Below are 22801 nucleotides of genomic sequence, written 5' to 3'. Positions count from 1 at the left end.
GTTGAGAATTATATTGTCACACTTCATAACTTCTTCCTAAATTGCTGGGGGTTTTGGTTTGGTTTTTTTTTATTATTCTTTAAATCCTATCCACAGGGATGGTCCAAACTCCCCTGTGTACAATTCCTCCATGGGCAGATGGAAATCAAAAACAAATGCTGTGGAACCAGGTGACTTCTCCCAAGCTAAAACCCTGCAATGTGGTATTGCCATAAACAAAGAACAAAGATGCAAAGAAGGCACCAATGGGCCAGCTAAAGAAAGGCAAACCTGGACAAAAATGGATTTAGGTTAAAACAGAGAATAAAAAATAGTACCTAGCATACATACAAGCCACCACAGAGAGTAAAATCAGATGTAATATGGAACTGCAGGTTGATGAAGACAAAGGTGCAAAAACCATGTTAGCAAACACAAAAATTACATCAATTAGGCCCTAAATGGAGAAAGAAGAAAACACCTACTCCACACATTTTAAATGCACCAAGCAAACTACTGCATGCCCCAAGGTGGCAAAATTAAAGGCTTAGTAAATTGCCCTAGGTCTCCTGCTGTTCCCTGCTGTGGATAGCAGGAGTTATTCACCTTGGAGTGTGGATGAGAGGCAAGCACTAAGGCATCAGGAAATAGCTTGGAAGTCTGAGGCCATTTTCCTCTTGGCTCATTCTTGTTAAACTAAAAATTCTCACAGAACTGGGAGGATAAACACTCTTGACAACTAGCAGAAGAAGCCACCACCAACAGAAGCAGAGGGGTTTGACCTCCTTGGAGTTGCACAGCAGAGACCACCTGCCCTAAGATGCATGAGGAACAACTAAAGGACCATAAACTGTTCACCAGGTTTGAACCCACCTCAACCAAATGCAGTTCTCCTGTAATGCAAAAGAAGGAGCAAGGGAAAATCATAGGTATTTTTATTTATTCCCGGAAAATTCAAGCTATACACCTGGTCTTTGTGTTCCTCTAACACTCTCCAGGCATTTAGTGTTTGCCTACCACACACCATCTACACACAAATCAAGAAACAAGTACAGAGACACCAAAGTCACCTGACAGAGAATGCAGAGAGATCCAAAAGTGCTGCTCTGTCGTTCACTGGCAACCTGTGAAAGCAAAGCACTTGACCGGGACACCAAACCAGATCCCAAAGCATATTCAGCTTCAAATTCAAAGCATATTCTTGCTTCCCCAGAGCTGCAGGCCACCAGGACGGCTTTTGGAGGGTCAAATTCTATTTTATAAATGCACAGATTTTCTCATTTTCTGCTTTACTCTTTGTCTACACACTGCTGGTTAGAGAGCCAGTTGATGGGCTGTAAAACTGTCAGTCTCGTTACCGGTGCTTACAAATGGCTTTTGCTCAGCTGGAGTTAATGCAGGACCATCTGACTGCCCAGAACTGACATTTTTAATGATTCTGTTCCTCCAGCGCCTTCTCATTGACCACTACAAAAATCCAAACTGTCTCTTGCTCTGCCAAGCTGTTCTGTGGATCAAGCTCCTTGTTCTCCAGGGATTTGCAGCATGTCAGCCATCTGAGCAAGCAAACTCAATAATAACTGACCTGAGAACAGCTCTTCCAACAAGAGAACAGCTATCCCAACACTTCTGGGCCCTTCTGCACTATAGATTTTAGCATTAAATGTCAAAATTCTGAAGGCTAGAGGACAGAAGCATCCCCTGAAGGAGGACACGAGTGCAAGTATTTTAAAAATGGAAAATGCCAACTGTAAAAGTTTGGTGTTGGATGTTGTTCCCTCACCCTGTTCCCTGCTGGGTATTGTCACCTTCCTTCAGGTCTCTCTTTCCAATGCTGTATCCCAGGTGAAGCAGAACAAACCCTGCTTAATTTACACAATAATGGAAACTCTTCACATCTCAGCACTGTTTAGGGAAGGAAGAGACACACACAGCTCTTCTGGGGATGTCCAGCAGTTACAAAGCAGTCCCCAAATTAAAAGGACTGGACTGTCAAAGGTGAAAACCACCTAGAGAAAAAGGGTTTCAAAGAAAAATAGCCCGTGCACCCATCCAGCAGCTCTAAAGCTTAATGAGTCTTTTACAGTGAGTCTGGTCTCTCCAGGTGCTCCAGCAGAACAACGGGAGCAGTTCCTCCAGCTTCCTGCCAAGTTTGGGGGATTTTTTCTGTTCTTAACACAAGCTGTGTGCTTTTTCCACCTTTCCAAATACACTTCACAAGGAAACACAAAGCCAGGACCAGGTATGGACAGACGCAGAGGTAGCCTGATGCGCGCCCAGGAACCCAGAGCTGGGAACCAGGGCAGAAATTCCCACCTGGCACAAACTGGAGAGGGGAAGGGCTACACTCCTGCAGAAGCATCTCCCATTCCCCACTCACTCCCAGAAAATCAGCTCTCATCCCCTGGGCTCAGGTCCTTCCATGGCCTTAGGTTATCAGTGTGAGCTCACGCAAGTCCTTGGTTTTCACACAATCATGGAATGCCTCGGGTTGGAAGGGATCTTAAAGATCATCCAGCTCCAATCTCCTCATCTGGTTCCATTTTCTTTGTGCCTCTAAAACACAAATAATTTCCCTTTCTCTTCGGAGTACTGCTGAGCACCAGCACACTGCAGAGGGGGAAGGAGCAGTGCCACAGAGCCACTGTGGTAATCCAGACAGGAAAAGAATAAATGGCTCTTTACTTAAGTGTAAAGACATTTTTGTCTTTTGCCTGCTGGAATCAGAGGGGTGAGTCACAAGCAGAGAGGCTGATCCCACTGTGCCCCCTCTGTTTTTGCCAGCACAGCACTGCACAGAAGTCCCATCCAGTTCCTAAAAATGAACTCAGCTCAGCCACAGCCCCATCCTCTCCCTCATGGATGTCTGCACTGACTGCAAAAGCCTAAAAACAAAAGGCAATCCAAACCACTTGGATCTTGGGACTTCCAGAGAACACCAAAATCCACACCTGCCCAGTCCTTCAGGTGCTCAGAGCCATCCCTCTGATGCTGACCCAACTCACACTTCACAGGGGCTCCTCCAATGTGCATGGAAGTCAATAAAACCTAAGCTGGGGAGGAGAATCCTGCCTTTTACCACACAGTCTGTTTATTCCTTGTCTGAAACTTTTGGAAATATGTCCTTTCCAAGGTCTGAGGAACAGCATCAGCCACTGCTTCCTCACCCGCCGGCTGTACCAGATATGCATTTCCTACCCCGAGCCTCTTCTTCCAGCAGCTGGAAATGCAGCTGTGACTCCAGTCCAGACCTGCATAAACCATGAGCTGAGTTGTGCCTGACACAGAATAACCTCCTCTGTAACCCCACAGTTCACGGCAAACGTTGTCATCTACAACAGCACCACACACCTCTTTCGCTCAGCTTGCCAAAGACAACCAGAAATCCTTAAGGACTTGGAATTATTCCCCTCACACAGCTCCTGGTGGGACAGCAGGACATGTGGAACAGGCCTGACACAGCCACCACCCAACACGGTGCTTTTCCAGCTGGATTCAGTGTGACAGGGAGGGATCAGTCCTGCTGCAAACTTAATCTCCCCTCAAAGGCCAAACCTCCCACAGGGCTCTGGAAATCAGCCCTCCCACACAGTTCTTGAAACACAACCTTTGATTCAGTTAAGGAAGCCAACATCCCTAAAGCAGGCTGGAAACAGCATCACAGAGGAGAACCTCCAGGTTAAATCAGAATTATGCATTCAGGGGAAGAGATATAAATCACATAGATATATGTAATAAACAACATATAAAAGGGCTTTTTTATATATTGGATTTTTTTTAATTTGATGAGCTTCTCAGAACAGCTCCAACTCTAATAGTCAGACATAAAGACCTTCTGTCTAGATGTGGTTCAGCTCTCACAAATTCACCTGAAAAGTTCCCATTGTGTTTGACAGGGCTTGGCTTGGAAATTGAGTACATTGGGAAATCATTCCAGAGCCTTTTGCCAAGCTGGACAAGTTCCTTTCTAAGATCATCCTTGTCCCACACCAGTTTGGACTTGCATCACATGCACTTCACACATTTAAACACTGACTCCTAGGTGGAGTAAGTCAGTCCAGTCATTAAACACAGGGCCTTTATGTGCAGCAGGAATAAATTGTATAAAGCTTTATAGAGGCTTGGCAGGTTTGTCTTCACACTGCCAGCACAGGTTCCCATGGCTGCACCACGAACCCCTTAAAACGCCAGAAAAGTGGAATTCAGAAAAAATGCTGCTGAAGTAGCAAACAGGCTGATGAGCGAACACCCAACGCCTTTGTCCCCACAGGACAAATATCCCCGCACCAACCCACCTTGGGCAAAGGGAACTGAAATTTCCCCAGGAATCTCATCTTGGAAGTTTTTATCTTTTTCGTCCACCCCCAGAGCAAGACAACAATAAGCTCTGGGAATGAAGGAGCAGGTTTGGAGTATCCACATTTTCCCCAAAATGACAAGTCGAGTCACAGTGCCTGGGACACCTCCCAGTTTTCACCAGCTGTCACTGGTGAACTGGGTTTCCTCATGAATGAACCTGCTTTGTGCTTAGCTTAAGAGCCAACCCACGACTGGTACTGATGCCTTAAGCTCCAGCTTTCATATTTGCAGATTCTGTGCTGCCTAGGGGTGCAGTTCTGAGCTTCATATTGTCACTCCGCTCTCTTCACAGGGTAGGGAGACAAAACAAACCCTTTTCCTGCTAAGAACCAAGGACAACTTTCTGCCCAACAGCACAAACAACAGTGACTGAAGGGAGGAACAAGAAGGATGAGACCTCACAACCTGAAACTGTAATTGGGCAATTAAACCCCAATATGCAAATGGGCCAAAACTGATAAAAATGTAAGACTTTGTGACCAGTCAGCCATTTTTGTGACTATTCGTAGTGGACCCTGCATGTAGCCCTGGTCAGGCTGCTGTCCTGCCCAACGTGTATCCTGAAGGCTTTTCAATACATACCTACTTTATTCTCTAGCTCTGTCCAGTCTGTTTCAGGCCTTCCAAGGCCATCAGTACAAGGGACTGTCTCGTGCAGAGTGAAGAGCAGGAGATGTGAAGGGTAAAGGAAGAAGGGGCTTTTCTCTTACCCAGACCCTGGTTCTGCTGCTCCCACTCAATGGTGTCAGGAACCTGGTAGGATACTCCAGCCAGCTGCGCCACAGGGTTTTCCAGGCCAGCCAGGGGCTCCTGGGAGGTCTCTCCTGGAAGTGTGAAGCCTGGCAGCTCCGTGTCACCCTCCATGCTTTCATCCATCAGGTCTATGTCCTTGTCCTCCTCGTCTTCCTCTTCCTCCTCTTCTTCTTCCTCCTCCTCCTCTTCATCCTCTTCCTCTTCCTCACCCTCTGGCCAGGGAGACAGAAAAGAAAGATCAGGAGACATCCCACCAGGCAGAAGGTTCCCAGATCCTTCTAGGTGAGCACCAAGCTGAGCTCCTCCAAAGGCAGAGCAGCTGAATGAACTTGTGCCTGTCCTCTGACAGGGAAGAAACCCACAGGGCTTCATCTGGAGGAGCTCATCACCACTGGAAGTTCCTGGGGAACAAGGAGATGCTGTCTCAGACTCTCAAATTAGTGAGAAACGCAGTCATTTTCTGCTTCCTAGCAGCAGGGTGCAAACAAGGATGTGCATGTGTACCAACACCTGGGCATCTGTAACTACAGGGCTCTCTACTTAACTAATTACAGCTCAAGTGAGAGCTTTTTCCCTGATTTCCAATCTTGGAGGCAGCAGTAAGTTGGTTCTATGTTTAGTTCTCATTGAGTCTTTCCCAGCTCTGGAAAGGGCACTGCTTTCAAGACCAGGTTGCTCCAAGCCCCATCTCAACCTGGCCTTGGAAAGTGTTGGAAAGAAAGCAGCATAGCCAACACCCCACAGGAGAGCTGACAAATGTGACTTTGAGGAAATTCCTGTGAATTTAGTGCAAGGTCTCCCTGCCCATGGAAGGGGGGTGTTGAAACAAGATGATCTTTAAGGTCCCTTTCAATCAAAACCATTCCGTGACTCCATGAATTCTCCTACAGCAGATACACATTTATTCCAAAACTGTCTGTACTGTTCACGTATGGAAAAATAAATATTTAAGCCATGTTTCATCACTGGAATCTAAAAAGGCAACTCAGGAACCACTGAACTGGATCAAACCGATGGGTTTTTTTCCTATTTTTCCCTATTTCTAACCACAACTGGCTGCAAATGCTGAAGGAAGTCTAGAGCAGGGCAAATATAGAGTCAGTCTTCCCACAGTTTCTTTTCCCAAGTTCTAGTTCCCAAAGTCTCAGGGACATCCTATGCCAAAATTTGCATTGGAGCTATTTAATAGCTACTGATGGAGCCACCCACCAGGGAAAGATAATATCTGGAACAATGGCATGCTTTGAATTTCTCACAGCTAGTTTTTCAAGGCTGAGAATCGAAGCATAGTATTTATGAACTTTTATCTCATTTACACCAGCTCTGCTCAGCCCTGCAGAAAAATTCCCTCCTGGTGTAGTCAGACTGGGAGAGCCCATCGCCCTGCATCCAGGCATTAAAAACTAACAATCCAACCAAATCCCCCTTTTTTATCCAAATTTCCCTTTATTTCTGCTGGAGTTTTACCTCATACTGGTTGGTGGCAATCCAGCCTGGATTAAATGGCCTCCACAGATTGGAATATCACATGAGATATGAGAATTTGAGAAATCAGTGCACGTTATAAACCCACTGATCCACTGTGCTGTCCTGTGGCACCTCCTTCCCCTGCAGTTCAAGGATTTGCTTCCAAACGCTGCACGTTTTCCTCAGCTCACCAGACAAGACAATCCCTTTCAGTTCTGCTCCTGTATTCCATACAAATGAGCTGCTGCTGGGATTTAGCTGCATCATCCTGCTGGAGCGTGGCTTTTGGTACCTGGAAAGATCATTCCTGCCACAATGACACCACAGAGAGCACCTAATGGAGCTCACAGGGATGCAGTTAGCCCCTTAAATTCCCATTGCATTTTATAGGCAGTTTCTGTATTATAATGTGCCCAGCATTCAGAATCAAGATCAGAAATTTTCTCTGTCAAAATGCACATTCTCATATAAAACACACGACTGTGAAGCCAAGAGTGGCACCTGGAGGGTGCTCCCAGGAAACCCGCAAAGACAAGTTAATGTAGGTAGGACTTTTCCCTCTGCTGAGAGCAACACAGCTATCAGCAATCCCAAAACTTAACAGCAGAGACACTGAACAGCCAGAACACCAGAGAAGAGGAACATGAACAGAGCTTTTCTCCAGACTGGGTGCAAAAACCAACCAAGAGAGAACAGGCATGGGATTTTAATCTCTGCAAAACTACTGTGGGACAAGGGGTTTAGAAGCTTCTTGTGATTTTTAGCAATCTCAACTACATACACCTGCCAGGATCGAGTGCTGAAGCCACAGATAGCCATCTCCCTGTCTCCAAAGCCTCGAAGGCAGCCAAGCTGAACACCCAAATTGAAAGTGCTGAGACTACTTATCACATCTGATGATCACCAAGCTCCATCAATCACCAGGCAGGCACAGCAGAAAGCTGTGAATAATGAGATCCTTGTAGCAAGGGGGGGGAGAAAAAGGCTCTGAGCTTGTTCCCTTCTCCTCTCTGGCTCATTCTTGCATCTGAAAACAGCTTTTGAACCCCCATCCCGAAATGCCAACAGCTTGCCTTGCTGCAAGGTGCAGTGCAGAGCACCACTTGGTGGTCACGAGGAGGAAGCTACACTTCCAAAAAAAAAAAAACAACCCACAAATTTCACAAGTGTGGGATTTCAGGAGCGCAGGCACAACAGGCAGCCGTGGGCAGGCTGTGCATAAGGCTTGGGAGGCTCACAAGATGGAAAATGAAAGTGAGCAGCACACAGCTGAAGCTCAGGCTGGAGGTTTGTGCTTCACACAGAAGCCTTCTACAAAAGTCACGTTTTCCCCTCCTAAACTGGCACCTCCTGGCCTTCAAAAGGCTTCAGCAGCAGAATGAAAGAAAACTATTGGGAAAGACTGAATGAGTGGAAGGGCAAAGCCCAGCAGATTCAGAAGTAATCCAGAGCTTCACGTGCATCTCAATGTGAACTATTTTTGCATGTCATGGAATGCTTTAGGTTGGAGAAGCTCTCTGAGATTGCTGAGTCCAACTGTTAATCCAGTATTAAACCACATCCCCAAGTGCCACAACCACACATCGTTTAAGTCCCCAAAGGAATGGGGACTGGGCAGCCTGGCACAACATCTGACCATCATTTTGTTAAAGAAATTTTTTCCTAATATCCAATCTAAATTTCCCCTGGTGCAGCTTGAGGATGGTTCTTCTCGTCCTATCATATGTTACCTGGGGAAGCTGCAGGGGAGTCCCAAGGAAACAAGTCTGAGACAAAATAACACATTTTAAGCAGAGTTTTTGGTGGTTTCCAGTTTTATTGACAGAAACAGCCAGCACTGGGCTTTATCACGGGACTCAGAATGGATCCATTAGTGACACAGGTGAAGATCCAGAGGATGGGATTTGCTTTTTCAGAGGGGCAAAAGCACCGTGTGCTGGCTCCAAAAGGGAGGTTTTTCACCACAGAACTACACATCCTTCTGTGGCTTAGGCAGGAGCAATGGGACCACCTCACACCTCCCTTGGGAGGCATTTCCCTGACCCAGCAGGAACCCAGAACCTGTGGAATCTGAAGCAATTGGACAACCACCAGCAGCCAGCAGGTGAAAGCCTCAGACTCAGTTTTTGGGGGTGTGATGGCTTGAAAGAAGCTGTAGCTGAAGCCACTGTGCTCATAACCTTGCTGAAGGCAATAGAGCTACACCAGGTTTTCAGCTGAAGAAACCTTCACTGAAGAATGACGCTTCTATATTTAGATGTATTTCCATTAATGTTTGCAAACACTTGTATTCCTCAGGAGAGCCAGGAAACCATCATTTGTCAGGTTGAACACACAGGACAAATATCCTGCTGTGCCCTGAGCAGTGAGAGGCTCTCAGTGGAGGGTGACAGATTCACTCACAGGCAGAAATTGAATTCAAAGTGCAACCAAAAAAAACCCCAAAAAAGCAAACAAAAAAACCACCCTCAAAACAAACTAAAAAGGAAAAAAGTTGCAGGGCAAAAACCTGGAGTGGTCATTTGCTCTGCCCTTTCCCTTCCCAACCTCCCTCACACCAAACCTCAGTGGATAAAGATGTCTAAATGATCCCACAGAGGATTGCTGTGATCTGGAACAGTTTAAGCTGTGATTTTATGTGAAGTTCAGTGCTGCAGGGTCACCCCTGTGTGCTAATAACGCCATGTAAATATGTAAATAATGCTGTGTAAATAACAACAGGATTAGGGACGGGCAGGTCTAGGACTCCCATCTCTTGCCAGAGCAGGAGGGAGAGGCATTAAAAAGCTTCTACCAAGTGTTCTCTCCCCCTGAGGTTCACTATCTGCACTGCTTTTGTGATCACAGCTGACTGTCAAGGCAGGAAGGCCTTTCTAGGACAACTCTTTTATTATTAATGTGTTGCCTTCACATGATCAGTCATAATGTCACCATCCAGCAGCTCCAAACTGCTGCCAGGAGCCTTTGACAGCCTGGAAGGAGAGAGCTGGTAGGAAGGTGGACAGGCTCTCAACAAGCAGAGCTCCTGGGGAAAGTGCTGTGCCATGGTGGGGCAACACAGCCAGGCACAGAAACTGTGCCAAACATCAGGGTAAAAACCCCCTGGGAGGAGTTCTGCTAAGCCCAGTCACCTGCACTGCAAAGCCCTCCAAGGTATTTGCAGGATGCGGGTTTGTCTTAAGTGCTGTGCTCTGGAAAGATCAATCTTTGGGGAAGTTTCAACAGCTGGGTAATTGCACAGAGACAGGGAAAGGGACTGGTGGGAGGAATGCAGCTGTTGGGTCAGATCCTACCACACAAAGCAGGATAACATAACCCTACCCACAGAAGCTTCAACAGAAGAGGAATTTCCACATCACAGAATCATTAGGTTTGGAAAAGCTCTCAAATCATCAAGTCCAACCATTCCCCCAGCACTGCCAAGGCCACCACTGACCCTGTCCCCAAGTGCCACATCCTCACTTCTCTTAAATCCCTCCAGGGCAGATGACCCCAGCACTGCCTGGGCAGCCTGTGCCAGTACCTGACCACCCTTCCAGTGATTCAATTTTGCCCTAATACCCAATCTAAATCTTCCCTGGTGGAACTTAAGGTTGTTTTCTCTTGTCCAAATTCAAGGATTTCTTCCTAAAACAAAAGCAAACTCTATCTCCAGCAGCCCTCACCTCAAAATTGCTCTCACACTGAGCCAGGCTAGAGAGTCAAGTTTAGCAACACAAGACTATTTTAAAGGGGAAAAAAAACACCCAAAATGCTGCAGAACACACTGCATGTACTATAACAAGTTTGCTCCCTGGCTTGCTGCAGAACAGCTCTTCTGCCCCTGGGTGTACAGGTGTTGAACCAAGCGGAATAAAAATAAAGACAAGAACGTGGTGATTTATCAAGTGAGGGCAGTCAAATCAATCCAGATTTAATGACTGTGACCTCTGAGTGGACAGGGCAGAACAAGACAGAGGCAAATAAAAAGTTGACGACATCTCTTAACCAAATGCTTTCCCCAGGAAAAAGGCTGTGGGCATAGGACTTTTTTTTCCCCCAAACCACAAAAAAAACCCAACCCAAAAAAAAAAACCAACCAAAAAAACAAACCACCAGCAGAGTGCTTTTCCATTTTCACTGGAAAAAGTAGTTGGTGTTTTTTTCCAGAACCATTTAATTCAACCCCACTGCCTGGGAAGAGAACAACCAACAGGCCAAGAGTTAAGACAACATTTGATTTCAGCTTTATTTTCTAAACAAACCCAACACAGACCATCACAGAGGATGGATATTGGGGAGGAGGTCTGTTATTATGGGCAACAGCATGCAGGGTGCCAAAGTTTTAATTCAAGCCCTGTGAGGACTAAGAGGAGCCAAAGGGAACATAACTGAGTCCACTCAGCTCATTTCTAGTCTGAGCTCCTGCTTCTTCCCAAATCCTTGATCCCCTTCCTGCAGCACCCCTGGTCCCACTGAACAAAGCTCCCAAAAAAGCCCCATGAGCAACCCTCCCACCTGTTAAAGGATTCCAGCAGAAAATGATCCTTGCAGAGCCTTACTGCCACATCCCTGCTTAGCTGAATTCACCTCCCCTGAGCCATGAGGGGTAAACTGCTTAATCCTCAGATTAAAACAAACAGAAACTCATTAAAAACTTTCACTCACACAGCCCAATTACATTTCAATAATAGCAACTGTGGGGGTTTTTCTGTTGTTTTCCTTCAAGCTCGGAGATAAGCATGGGAAAGCTGCAACATTAAAGTGATATTTAAGTGAACTCTCATTTTTTTTGACAAATGAAAAATCCAACACAGTTCAAAATTCAAACAAAGCCTGGGCAGAACAGGAACCAAGGTGGGTCAGACTAAGAAATGTCACCCAACCTGCTGGAGGGCAGAACAGTGCCAGAACATTACAAAGAACAGAGAGCTGGGGGTGCTCAGCCTGGAGAAGGGAAGGCTCCAGAGAGATCTTAGGGAACCTTCCAGTGCTCAAAGGGGGTCCAAGAGAGCTGGGGAGAGACTTGGGACCAGTGCATGACAGGACAAGAAGGATGGCTTCAGCCTGGCAGGGTTAGATTGGAGATTAGGAAGGAATTCTTGCCCATGAGTGGGAGTGAGGCCCTGGCCAAGGTTGTACAGAAAATCTGGGGATATCTGTATCAAACACTTTCAGAAGGGAGAGGAAGAAAAAAAAAATAGTTTGGTTTAATACAAAAGAAGTCACTCTTTTTTTTTTACCGTTTTCTGCTAGAAAGGAGAATGAGGGATGAGCCACCACCTACTGTGAAGAAGATAGAGGTCAACATAGAGCAGTTCCCATTTCAGTGGTGTAGCAATAAACAAGAAGCAAGAGAAAAGTGTGTACCAAAACCATTTAATAATTCATTCTGCATGTGCTTTGTTTTAAGTCTTCTGTTCTTAGCCAATTTAGTTGATATCCAAAGAGCTGGTGAGGAATTATAAGACCTGGCTAGTTAACCATGCTGAGTTAAGTGCCTGTTTTATTTACACTTCTGCATCCTAATTCAAATTTTTAACAGGGTTGTAGAGATTTAATGAGGCAGATCTTAATCCATACAGTCAAGGTCCAAACAGCAACCCCCTTCAGAGCCCTAGTTTCCAGGAATACCCTTCCCACCCCTCAAAGAAAAAAAATTCCTTGTACTGTGACACAGCTCAGAAGAAAAATGGAGAGTTGAAGCGTCTTTTATAGATTTATATAAATGGCTACAAGTTCTGAAGTATTCAGGTGGAAATTCTTCACAGAAAGGGTGATTAAACATTGGAAGGGGCTGCCCAGGGAGGTGGTGGAACCACCATGGCTGGAGGTGTTTAAGGAAATACTGGATGTGGTCTGGTTGACACAGAGGTGTTTGGTCAAAGGTTGGACTCAATCCTGAAGGTCTTTTCCAACCTAAGCTGTTCTTTGGTACACAAAATTGCTCACAACAGGCTGCAAATGCACATGAAACTCCAAATTCTGCCAGCTGAGAGCCATCCTAATTAACTGGGAACACTCCACACTCAAGAGCTTCTTGGTTAAGGCCTCCTCCTCTGGAACAAATGATTTTAAGTTGCCCATTTTCAGAGCTTTTGGCTGTTCCTGACACCACACAACAGGCAGAGCAGCTCCTGCTTTAATCAAAGCTCTGAGCACCCTCCAGAGCCAGCAGCCCTGCTGACCCCTGAACGGTGTGAGCAGCTCAGGAGCAGCAAGGAGAACAGACTGCAGGAAGGAATTCTTCCCTGTGAGGGTGGGCATCCCCTAGCACAGGGTGCCCAGAGAAGCTGTGGGGTGTGTGCAGTCACCTCTGCCAATACCTACCATGGCAGATGTTACAGCACAGGAATCAGGTGGAAAAGGAGTGTGGTTTCTTCCCAAAGAGTCACTTTTTGAAGGGTGTTGGGAGGCTGACCCAGTGGTCCTCAGTAAGCCAGTTGAACCAGCAGCTCTTTGTACCCACAAGCCCTACAGAGAAAGCTGCAGTGCTCAACTTGCTGGAGAGACACACAAATTCTAGGCACAGAGACAAAATACATAATCAATTCCCCCAGACAAGCAAGCCTTATCCTCTGCTGTGTCCTGTCCCCATATCTTATAATCCCTTTATAGGATTTCTCTGACCAGGAAGGGCAAGTAGAACCAAGCTTACCACAGAGTCAAGGCAGGAGGATATTTGTTACCCAGCTCATGTCTCCAGAGTCCACCAGAGAGGTGGATAAGCTCATCTAGACAGATTTTCATTTTGTCTGTGCAATTTGATTTTTATAACAGTTTTGCATCCGAGCCAGGCAGGTGAATATACAGATGCAATTAACCACAGGCAGTTTGGCACAGATGGTCCCCAAGAAACAGAGTGAGCTGAGCAGCAGGGGTTTATATTTAATGATGAGCCAGGCCTTCAGTCAGGCAAGTCAGCAGGACCCCACTGAAGGCAGCAGAGCTCACTCAGCTCCTTGCACTTCTTCCAACAGTGAGCCAGGAACAGCCTCTCCCCCAAAGGCCAAGGTCCCTCCTTAGGGACTCAATCATGTGCCTGCAACAGCATCCCCCAAAAACCTGAGTATCCTGGGCTGCAGCTCCATGTAGCTTTCAAGGAAAGCACCCCCAAACAGCTTGGGTCTGGCAGCATCTAGATAATCTGAGAGTAAACACCAGGAACTGTAATTTTGGGAGCCAAGCTTCCAAGTGCCACCCCACCATGAGGATGTAATACCCCCCCACTGCCATTAAGCAGAAAAAGACGTTAAGAGAGCAGAGTTGTAGCTCAAAAACCTTCCTTTGTGCTTAACTGGGGCAGTACCATCCCCAGGCAGAAAGCCTTTCCCCAAATGATAAATGCCACTGTCCCATTTTACAAGATGTGGATTCACGACCCCCAGCACCAGGGAATCTTCTGGCTCCCTGCACAAAGGTCTAGGCTGAGCAGAAGAGATTTAGACCACAAAACCTGTGCCAGTTGTCAAATCCACACCGCACAAAGAGCCCCATGCTCTCTGGAGAACAGGCCCCTGCAGAGCCAAGAAACCCAGATTTCCACTTGAGTCCTCATCATTGAGGACACCTGGGCCCAGTTACAGCCAACATTTGCCTTTAGAGGAGCCCAGAGCAGAGCAAACAGTGCAGCAGGAATCCAATAAAGTTGCATCAGTCCTGTATTGGAGCAGAAAGATTTTTTTTAAATGCCTCTGCAGAACGTCTCATTAAATTGAGAGACACCAATGCCCAGCCGAAACTGCAATCCCTCTTATCTTCCCATGCAGAAACCCAGGCTTCTAAAGGAGATCCCAGAGGGCTATAAAACACTTTAGCCTCCTGAATCACACGGCTCTTGCTAAGCAAAGACCTCATTTCCCAGCCTGAGAGATCGGGTTTTCCCTACACGCACGACCTTTCCCTCCCCTGCTGCCACTCTCCCATCAGCACCACATCCTTGCCAGAGACACCCAAGATTCAAACTGGCAAGGGGAGAAGGCTGCAGCTGGAGTCCCAGAGAGCTCAGGGAAGGCTTCAAAGCCAGCAGCAAGCCAGGCACATGCAGTGGAGAAGATTCCCAGCTTCTGCTGCCCTCTAAACTTAACAGGAGTGAGAGTTATTGCTTCCTGCAGAGAAAAGATGCTGATGAGCTGTTGTCTACAGCACCCCACCTCTACTCAGAGGAGAAATACCATCTGGCAGTGCCACCCCTGGAGAGCTGCCAACCTTTGCAGTAAAATACTAAGGCAAAAGAAGGTCAAGATAAAGGAAGGGGGAGCAAAAACAGGAGGAAAGATTCATTCCTGCCAGGCGGTATCAGCCCAGACACTGGAGCAGAGAACTGGATGGATGAGCAAGCAGGGAGGAGTTCAAGTAGGAAAAAGAGCAAAGAAACAGTTCTCTGCAGGAAAATTGTGGGAGAGCTGAACAGAAGGCAGATCAGAGCTGCAGACCAGCTCCAGGGCAGGGTCTGCTCTACCTCAGCACCCCTTGGCGGGTGTTCCCTGGCACTGGGCTCTGCAGTGGATGCACACACCAGCATCACACGTGTGCAGAGCCAGACCCTGCTGCAACAGCAATACCACTGCTGCTCCCTATCCAGGAAAAAATCCACACCCATCCAGCAGAGCCACTGGAATTTCAGGCATCCTCCAGGACACTGCTCATTGCTTGCTTCCTGTGCCTCCTGGGAGAGGACAGGTTATCCAACGCCTTTATTGGGAACAGTCAGATGTGCACACATCACACAGGTGGGAGGCAAACAGACAAACTAGGGGCTGTCAGGGCAGGTGTGGCCCTCCACAGGAGGCCACCTGTCCCTGGGGCTCAGGGGTACCTTCTGACTCCAGGCGGTCCAGCCCGTAGGTGACAGCTGTGCTGATCCTCCTCACAGAGGGAAGGGCTGTTCTCCTGACAGAGGGGGATGATGATGCTGGAGTTACCAGGACCACAGTTCTGCTGGATGGCTCCTCCATCTGTCCAATTGGGGTAGAAGACATCCCAGCAGGGGCTGGAACAGCCTTCTCACTGGTGACCAGGATCCCATCTGTGAGATCTACAGAAGACAGGGAAAAGCAACCCATTCAGCCAAACAGTATTTTTTAAAAACCCTTAATTAAAGAAACTCCTCAATGAAAATTTAACTCAAAAGGAAGTTACTAAACTTCTGCTTCCTTTGAGATGTGACTCTGCTGTAATGAAGCAAAGGAGGTTCCCCTTAAAGAGGGGGGAAACCCTTAAAGGTTTTAATTCCATTGCTTTAAGGACTACTCATCACCACACCCTTGCAAGATCAGAGCACCAAGACACCAGCTGAGAACTGAGCCAAGTGACAGATCTGATAGTTCATTACAAAGATAAAAGTTGGTTGAAAATTATAATTAAATCCCAGAAGCAAATTCAATTAGTGGAAACTGCCAGAAGAACCTTTTCCCCCCTCACAAACAGACCCTAAATTTAGAGATACAACGCACACAGCTTTTTTTTTTATGCCCTGCTCAAGAATTACTAGCAAAGCTGCCCAGCAGCATTTTCATTACAATGGTCCCCACTACTCCAGAAATACGCTCCAGCTCAAAATCAGCCTCGTGCTGAGGGAACCCTTGCTACACTCCTGTCAGGAAGACAGGCTCCAACATGTACCTGCCAAGGTGACACTGAGCCAGCAGGCAGCAGCTACATGAACATGACTGCTTAAAGCATTTCTGTACGAGCTACATCAGCCTGGGAACAACCCACCACTCCTCAGGGGAAGTGAGTATCAGTGCAGACACCCAAGGGCTTGCCAGGCTCTTGCAGGAGGGTGTCGTTCCCCGACTACTGCCTCCCATGTAACTGATGAAACATTTTCATCTTCTGGACTGAGCACCAGCCATCTGTGACTACCCTGGGTTCCAGAAGTAAGAACTCCCCCTCCATAAATAAATAAAAAAAAATGTTTCAGTGTCTAAAGTTAAAGGCAGATCGCTAGCAAGGACAGACAGGGGGCTTGTTTGGTTTGGGGTATTTTTTTTTAACCTCTACACCACATTATTTGGGGCAAAAAAATCCATACGCTGGCCAATTCCAGCATGGTGGATCTCATGTGTGCTGGTTTTGCATTGATTGGTATTTAGTGAGGAGGGAAGAAGCCAGTCACAGAAGTGATTTTCAAAGAGCAGCTGCTAACAGCTTCCTCCATGCTTCACAAAACCAATTAGTGACTAGTTTTGAATACTGACGCCTTGTTAAACTACATTCTGCACAGGTAGAAAGCAGCAGCAGCCCAGGTTTCGAGGCAGAGGGCAGAAGTTAGCAAAAAAAAAAACCTCAAATGAGGATGTTGTGTTGAGGGTGGAGTGTCCAGGCACTGACACTGGTTTCAGATGTACCATCCCAACTTGTGTGGAAATGAGTCCTTGAAACAGAACCCTACCTTCTGCATCCTCAGGGTTCACTGTGGAGAAAGCACCAGCTGCCACCTGCACCTCGGTGGCACTCGGGGCTGTCAGCATCTGGGTGTCCTCCCCGCTGTTCTCCTGGGGAAAGCTGGCAGCCCCTGCTCCCTGGGTGGCACCAGGCACCTCTGTCACAGCTGACAGAGCAGCATCAGCCTCCTGGGCAGCTGTTGTCACCTCCTGAGTAACACCTACAGCAAGAACACGTGTCAGGGCAGGCTCACAAGGACAGCTGACAGCAGCAGAGCACACATCTGAACCAATATAAAGGGAACAGAATTCCATGTATTAATTCCAGTGCCAGCAGCAGGTCCAGCCTTTAAGTAACCACTGACACCTCAGCTATGCAGAAGAGTTTTTGTTGCACAAGTCTGATAGACAGTGTTGTTTCCCCAACATCTGGGAAACAGCAGAGAGGGAACCTGCTGACAAGTCAAGTGCTTAAAAATTAATCTAGAAATTAATCAGTCAGGTTTCAGCACCAGCCTGCAATTAGCTTCCCTTCTTTTACAGCAAAAATTAGGTCTTTTGGATGCAGTGAAGGGAAATCATCCTTTGCATGTGCAGCTGAAGAGGGAAGAATAAAAATGCCCAGCAATTAAAAAGTCCTCATCAACCTAGAAACATGTCATTGCCCTACACCTGACCAGCCTTTTTTTGGTTTTTTTAGCATTTCCTTTATATTTTAAACACCAAGTAGGAATACTGTCATGAGGTTGAAGGTGCCATCTCTGGAGGTATGTGCAGGGCAGGGTGACACCATCAGCCTGTGGCAGGCAGTCCAGGAGGAGTTCTGCCTGGGACAAGCACTGGACAGCCACAGCTTCACTGTGGGGTGAGGAGACAATAACCAAGAGTTTGCTACAAGGGTCAGCAGCTTTCTGCACATACCTCTTGACCTGAGCACCCTTGTAAAGGCATTTAAGACGTCAGTGGCTCACAGGCTGCTGGTACAGCTCACTTTAAATCCCAGAAATAAGGCAAGTGTCTGTAAAAGACAAGTTTTACCTTTCCATGAACTCTCCAGAGTAGGAGAGAGCTCAGGCTGGGTATCTGTCACCACAGCAGCCTCTGGCTGTGATGGAGGGACGCTCTTCTCCTCCTCTGCTGTGACTGCACTTATGTTTTCCAACGAGCCAAGATCAGCTGCGTCTGCATCTGACAGGTTCCCAGTGTGGAAAGCATCGCTGCTGCCTGTGGAAGTTGCTGGCAACTCCTCCCCTTGCACTGGCACTGTGCAGTTGCTCTCCTTGGCAAGCTCAGGCGCTGGTGGAGGGGACACAGGGGAGGGCACTGCTCTGGTGGCATCCTCTTCCTCCCCCACACCTTCCTGGGTGGTCTGGGATGGTTCCCTTGTCCCCAGCTCCTCTGTCACCTCCTCATGAGACGTGCTTCCCCCTTGACTGATGTCCCCCAGTTTTGTGTCATCCCAGTCAGGTGGCACAGTGTCCATAGGGGGGATGGTGACAGTGCCAGCCGAGGTGGGCAGCTCCTGTCGTGTGACACCTGTCCCTGCTGCTGGGTGAAGGAAGGCCTCAGTCGCCACAAGGGGATGTTTGACAGACACAGATGTTGGTGGAGCCAGGGATCTCAGAGGGCTCCCTGTGCGGGCTCTGGGCACTCCCAGCTCAGAGGTCACAGCCTGGGGAGTTGGGATCACAGTGTGGTCACCTGCTGCTCCCCAGCTGGGAGAGGGGGCGTTCAGTGTGGGCTGGGGCCCAGCTGAGGGCTGTGAGCTGCTCTCTGCTTCCTCCTCCTCCTCCTCCTCCACAGTGGTCCCAGAAAGGGGGTTTGCTGAGGGGCCAGCAGAGCTGGGCTCCACTGCCACACCTCCCTCTGTTGTGGCCTCACCAGCAGGGCCACCAGACTCCTCCCGGACTGGAGGGCTCAGCGTGGTCACAGCTGTGGTCAGCATGGCCCTGAGTGCTTCATCCTCCTCCAGCTGTGCCTCAGTGGGAGCCAGCTCCTCCTCCTGCCCAGCAGAGGGGTGAGCCCCCAGGCCCTGGCTGCTGGGGACAACGTGGCTCGGGCTAGCAGGAAGCACTTCTCCTTCTGCAGTGAAAGCTTCATCTAAGGGTGTCCCAGATGGATTTGCTGACACTGCACATGGCTCTTCAGAAACTGTCTGCTCAGAAGGGCCCAGATTGTTTTTCAAGTCCACCATGCCTGTCCTTTCATCTTCCAGCCCATTCCCTGCCCAGGGGCCGTGCTGGAGCTTTGTCACATCCCTCTCCTCCAGAGGCTGAGCAAGGCATGGCAGGCTGGAGGACAAGAGCAGGATGCTGCAGGTGAGCACACAGATATTAAATCCTTTTGATCGCCTCATGGCTGAGAGGAGATGTGTCCAGGAGCCTGCAAGGCTGACAAATCCAGGGACCTAGAAGGGGGAAAAGGAACCAAGATTACACATACCCATAACCAACCATGTACCCAGGGCCTTAAATAACTGGGAGACCAAATCTATGGCCAGTTGTGAGAAGATCCCTCCTACAAATTCCAAGAAATTATTTCCTCCATCTGTTTTACTGTTCTCAGCCTACCCTACCTGAAGATGCCAGACAAAACCAAATGTTGATCTGAAGCCCAGGACAGACCTTGCCCAGCTCTCACCCCAACAGCAGAGTGCTATGCTCTACCCAGCAGGCATCAGACCTGCAAGCAACGGTGTGGATCCACCTGTTTGTCCTGAGCCAAGTCCAAAAACGGTGCTTGTCAGGGCCATGAAGTCTCAGGTTTGTTATGGCCAGCCCTGTTCTGTGCACTGGCACAGGAGGAAACCAAGGAACCTGCACAGAGAACAAGATGGGTCTGTGGGGGACAACACAGGACCAGAGCCACACCAGGAGGCTTTAGGGCTGCATCCTGACCTGGCTGAGGTCCTTGGCCCCACAGAGGAAGCTACAGCCCAGACAGCAGCAGTGCTGCATTAGCACAGTGCCCATGCTGCACTGCACCATGGAGGCACTTCCAGAAAGTTTCATGTCCAGAATCACTGCGCGAGTCGAGGGTTTCCAAGAGAGCACTGAACCTGGAGACCAGCAGTGATCCAGCCAGCTGACAGCCTGCCCTTGGCAAGCTCTGCTGCCTCCAGGCACACAGCTCCAGCTCCCCTGGGCACGTGCCTCAGCCCTGGGCTTGCTATTCCACCACTCCAGAGCAGAAGACCATCCCATCCAAGGCCCCACTCACTGGTCTCACCAGTCCCATGCACACAACAAACATCCCTCTGTCACACAGCAGATCTGGTGTGCTGCTGCTCCTCCTCCTCCTCCTCCCAGCTCCAGGAGGCAGCTGGCCAGGGGCACAGTCACACCCTACTGCAAGGGCCTCCAGCCATCAGCTACTCCAAGTTCTTTCTCTCACATGTTCCTCCAGCTCTGGGGCCCCCAACATGAGAAAGACCTTGACCTGTTAGGATAAGCCCAAAGAGCCAGGAAGGAGATCACAGGGGTGGAGCACCTCTGCTACAGACACAGGCTGAGAGATTTGGAAGTTGGAGAACAGAAGGCTCCGGGGACACACTGGAGCACCTTCCAGTGCCTAAAGTAGCTCCAAGAGAGCTGGAGAGGGACTTTGGACAAGGGCATGGAGTGGCAGAGCAAGGAGGAATGACTTTCACCTGACAAAGTGTAAATTTAGATTAGATATTAGGAATAAATTCTTGACTGAGGGTGGTGGGGCCCACACCCAGCACAGGTTACCCAGAGAAGCTGTGGCTGCCCCATCCCTGAAAGCGTCCAAGGCCAGGTTGGACAGGGTTTAGAGCAGCCTGGGATAGTGGAAGGTGTCCCTGACCACGGAAGGGGATGGAATGAGGTAAGATTTTGTCATTCCCAAGTGAACTGCTCTTCCCTTTGGGTCGCAGGAATAACAAATATCAGTAAAGAAAGAGGTTGGGGCTGTCAGAACCACCTCTCAGTCTTCCAAAGAACCGCAAGGTGCAGTCTCCCTGCTCATAGGCACCAGGATAAATCCCTGAACTTGTCATACTCTTCATTTCCCCACCCAAACAGCACATCCAGAACTATTTCTCACATTTGTACCCACAGAGTGCAGCAACACAGCTCAGAATCCACCACTGCAGGCTCCTGCATCTGGCTGAGCCTTCAGGGCACACTGAGTCACTTTTTCCATTCTCCCTGAAGCCTCATCCCAGCACTGTGAGCTGCTGGAATAATTCCCCATCACAGGCCACACACATGCACCAGGTGCTCAGGGACAAGCAGAAGCCACCAAAATGCTCTTCACCAACCTACATACTTTCCACTTTATTTTTAGCATCTCTATCTCTGAGGGATGGGTGGCCACCCATCTATTTTCTCTATTGCCCACCCTCAAAAAACGGCTGAAAACTGACAATATTTAGCTCTTCCAGGATAATTCTTTATGCACTTTTGTAATTAAAAAGCACTAAGAATATATTATGCAAGTTAAATTGTTAGTGCCTAACTATATGCATCTGCCTTACCATGCAGCTGAATAAAAATCATGTTCACCTCAACACCCCTTTAGCAAGTGCCTGTTAAGAGCAGGCATATCGAAACAAGAAGTTGGGTTATTTTCTTTTTATAAAATAGTTTGGCTTTAAATACAGCTTCTCAAGAAGTCAGGAGCATTTAAGTGGCACAAATGCTTTCAGCAGTGCTTAAACATAAACAGAACTCCAGCTGCACTTGAAAAGCAGCAGTTCTCTTGCAGTCATATACATTATACAAACGTATACCCACAACCGTACATGTATTTTGTAGCTTTCTAGCTCTAGGCTCTCAAATAGCCCAAGACACTCCAAATATGTTTAGGAGAAGAACTAAAACGCTCATTTCCTCCCAACAAGCTTACTCCATATCTTTACTAAAACCTTTCCTCCTTCTGGGTGGTAGATAATGTGGGCACTCAACACCAGCCAGATAAAAGAGTTCCTGGGTTCCTTCAGGCAGCTTCATATTGTTTCTACCAGTCTGAAAAGCCCTGCTGGTCATAATCCTACATTTCTATAGGGCAAAAATCATACTGGAGAGTTATTTGCTCAGGAAATCCACGACAGCCAGATGCAAACTAACCTAGACCTTCACACTCAGTGAAAGCAGGAGATAGTGGCACGGAGCTTGCTGCAGGATAATGGCACAGGTTCACACTTCAAAGAAGATTAGTCAGGGCTTAAGACCTACTTAGCGTTAGGAAGAGGCTGGATTAGAGTGTGTATGTACAGCAGTGACCCGGCTATCTCCTTAAGCAGAGTTTGACACCTTGCTGAAGCACTTCCACTGAATGCAGAAGCTGCAGGTACCTGGCTGCAGAGCAGTCTGTTCCTCAAGCCACACTGAGTTACACATTTATCCTCCCATCTGGCTATTTTTATAGTCAGCCTGCTCTCCAGCCCCAGCCAGGCGGTAACAGCAGGCTGGAGCACACCGCCCTGACCAAGCACCTCCCCTGTAGTAAGCCTGAGCTTTTCTCTCACCAGCCCGAAGGCAGTAACTCAGTATTTCATGCCGCAGGAACTCCTCGTCCCCAGATTTCACCTGGCATCCTCAGAGCTGGAGCCCTGGAGGCAGCTGCCAAGCACTGGCCAGGCTCTCGGTGGAAAACTAATCCTTGCTTCCAATAGGAAGCACACACTGAGGGCAAGAGACAGTGCCAGCTACTTCCCCTGCACTTAATAACAGCAAATCCCAGGAGATGCAGTTCCTCCAGCCGCAAAGGCAGAGCAACTGCAGGTAGCCAGGGAGCTTTATCTTTAGCATGGGAAATAATAACTTTTCTTTTAACACCTGGTAGGCTGGAAAATAACACAAAGGACTGCTAGGCTGAAAACAGCAGCCAAAACTGGACATCTCCAGGAGCTC

At 48.2% G+C, this 22801-nt stretch overlaps 1 protein-coding gene across 2 annotated transcripts in view; it reads right to left on the bottom strand.

Annotated features, from left to right (window-relative positions):
* ARMH4 (armadillo like helical domain containing 4) overlaps positions 1-22801 on the bottom strand; it is a 56463-nt gene that overhangs the window by 30504 nt on the left and 3158 nt on the right. For both annotated transcript variants that reach the window (XM_066189050.1, XM_066189051.1), the window contains exons 2-5: positions 17964-19332; positions 16934-17146; positions 15356-15574; positions 5049-5303 (exon numbers count right to left, since the gene is read on the bottom strand). In XM_066189050.1, the coding sequence (XP_066045147.1) occupies positions 5049-5303; positions 15356-15574; positions 16934-17146; positions 17964-19281 (2005 nt within the window). In that variant the 5' untranslated portion in view covers positions 19282-19332. The remainder of the gene's footprint in view (positions 1-5048; positions 5304-15355; positions 15575-16933; positions 17147-17963; positions 19333-22801) is intronic.

Source organism: Chamaea fasciata, unplaced genomic scaffold, assembly GCF_029207755.1.
Source record: "Chamaea fasciata isolate MVZ Bird 193981 ecotype frontalis unplaced genomic scaffold, bChaFas1.0.hap1 SCAF_7, whole genome shotgun sequence".
NCBI classification, from domain to species: domain Eukaryota; kingdom Metazoa; phylum Chordata; class Aves; order Passeriformes; family Sylviidae; genus Chamaea; species Chamaea fasciata.
This window is presented reverse-complemented; position numbering and strand designations above follow the sequence as displayed.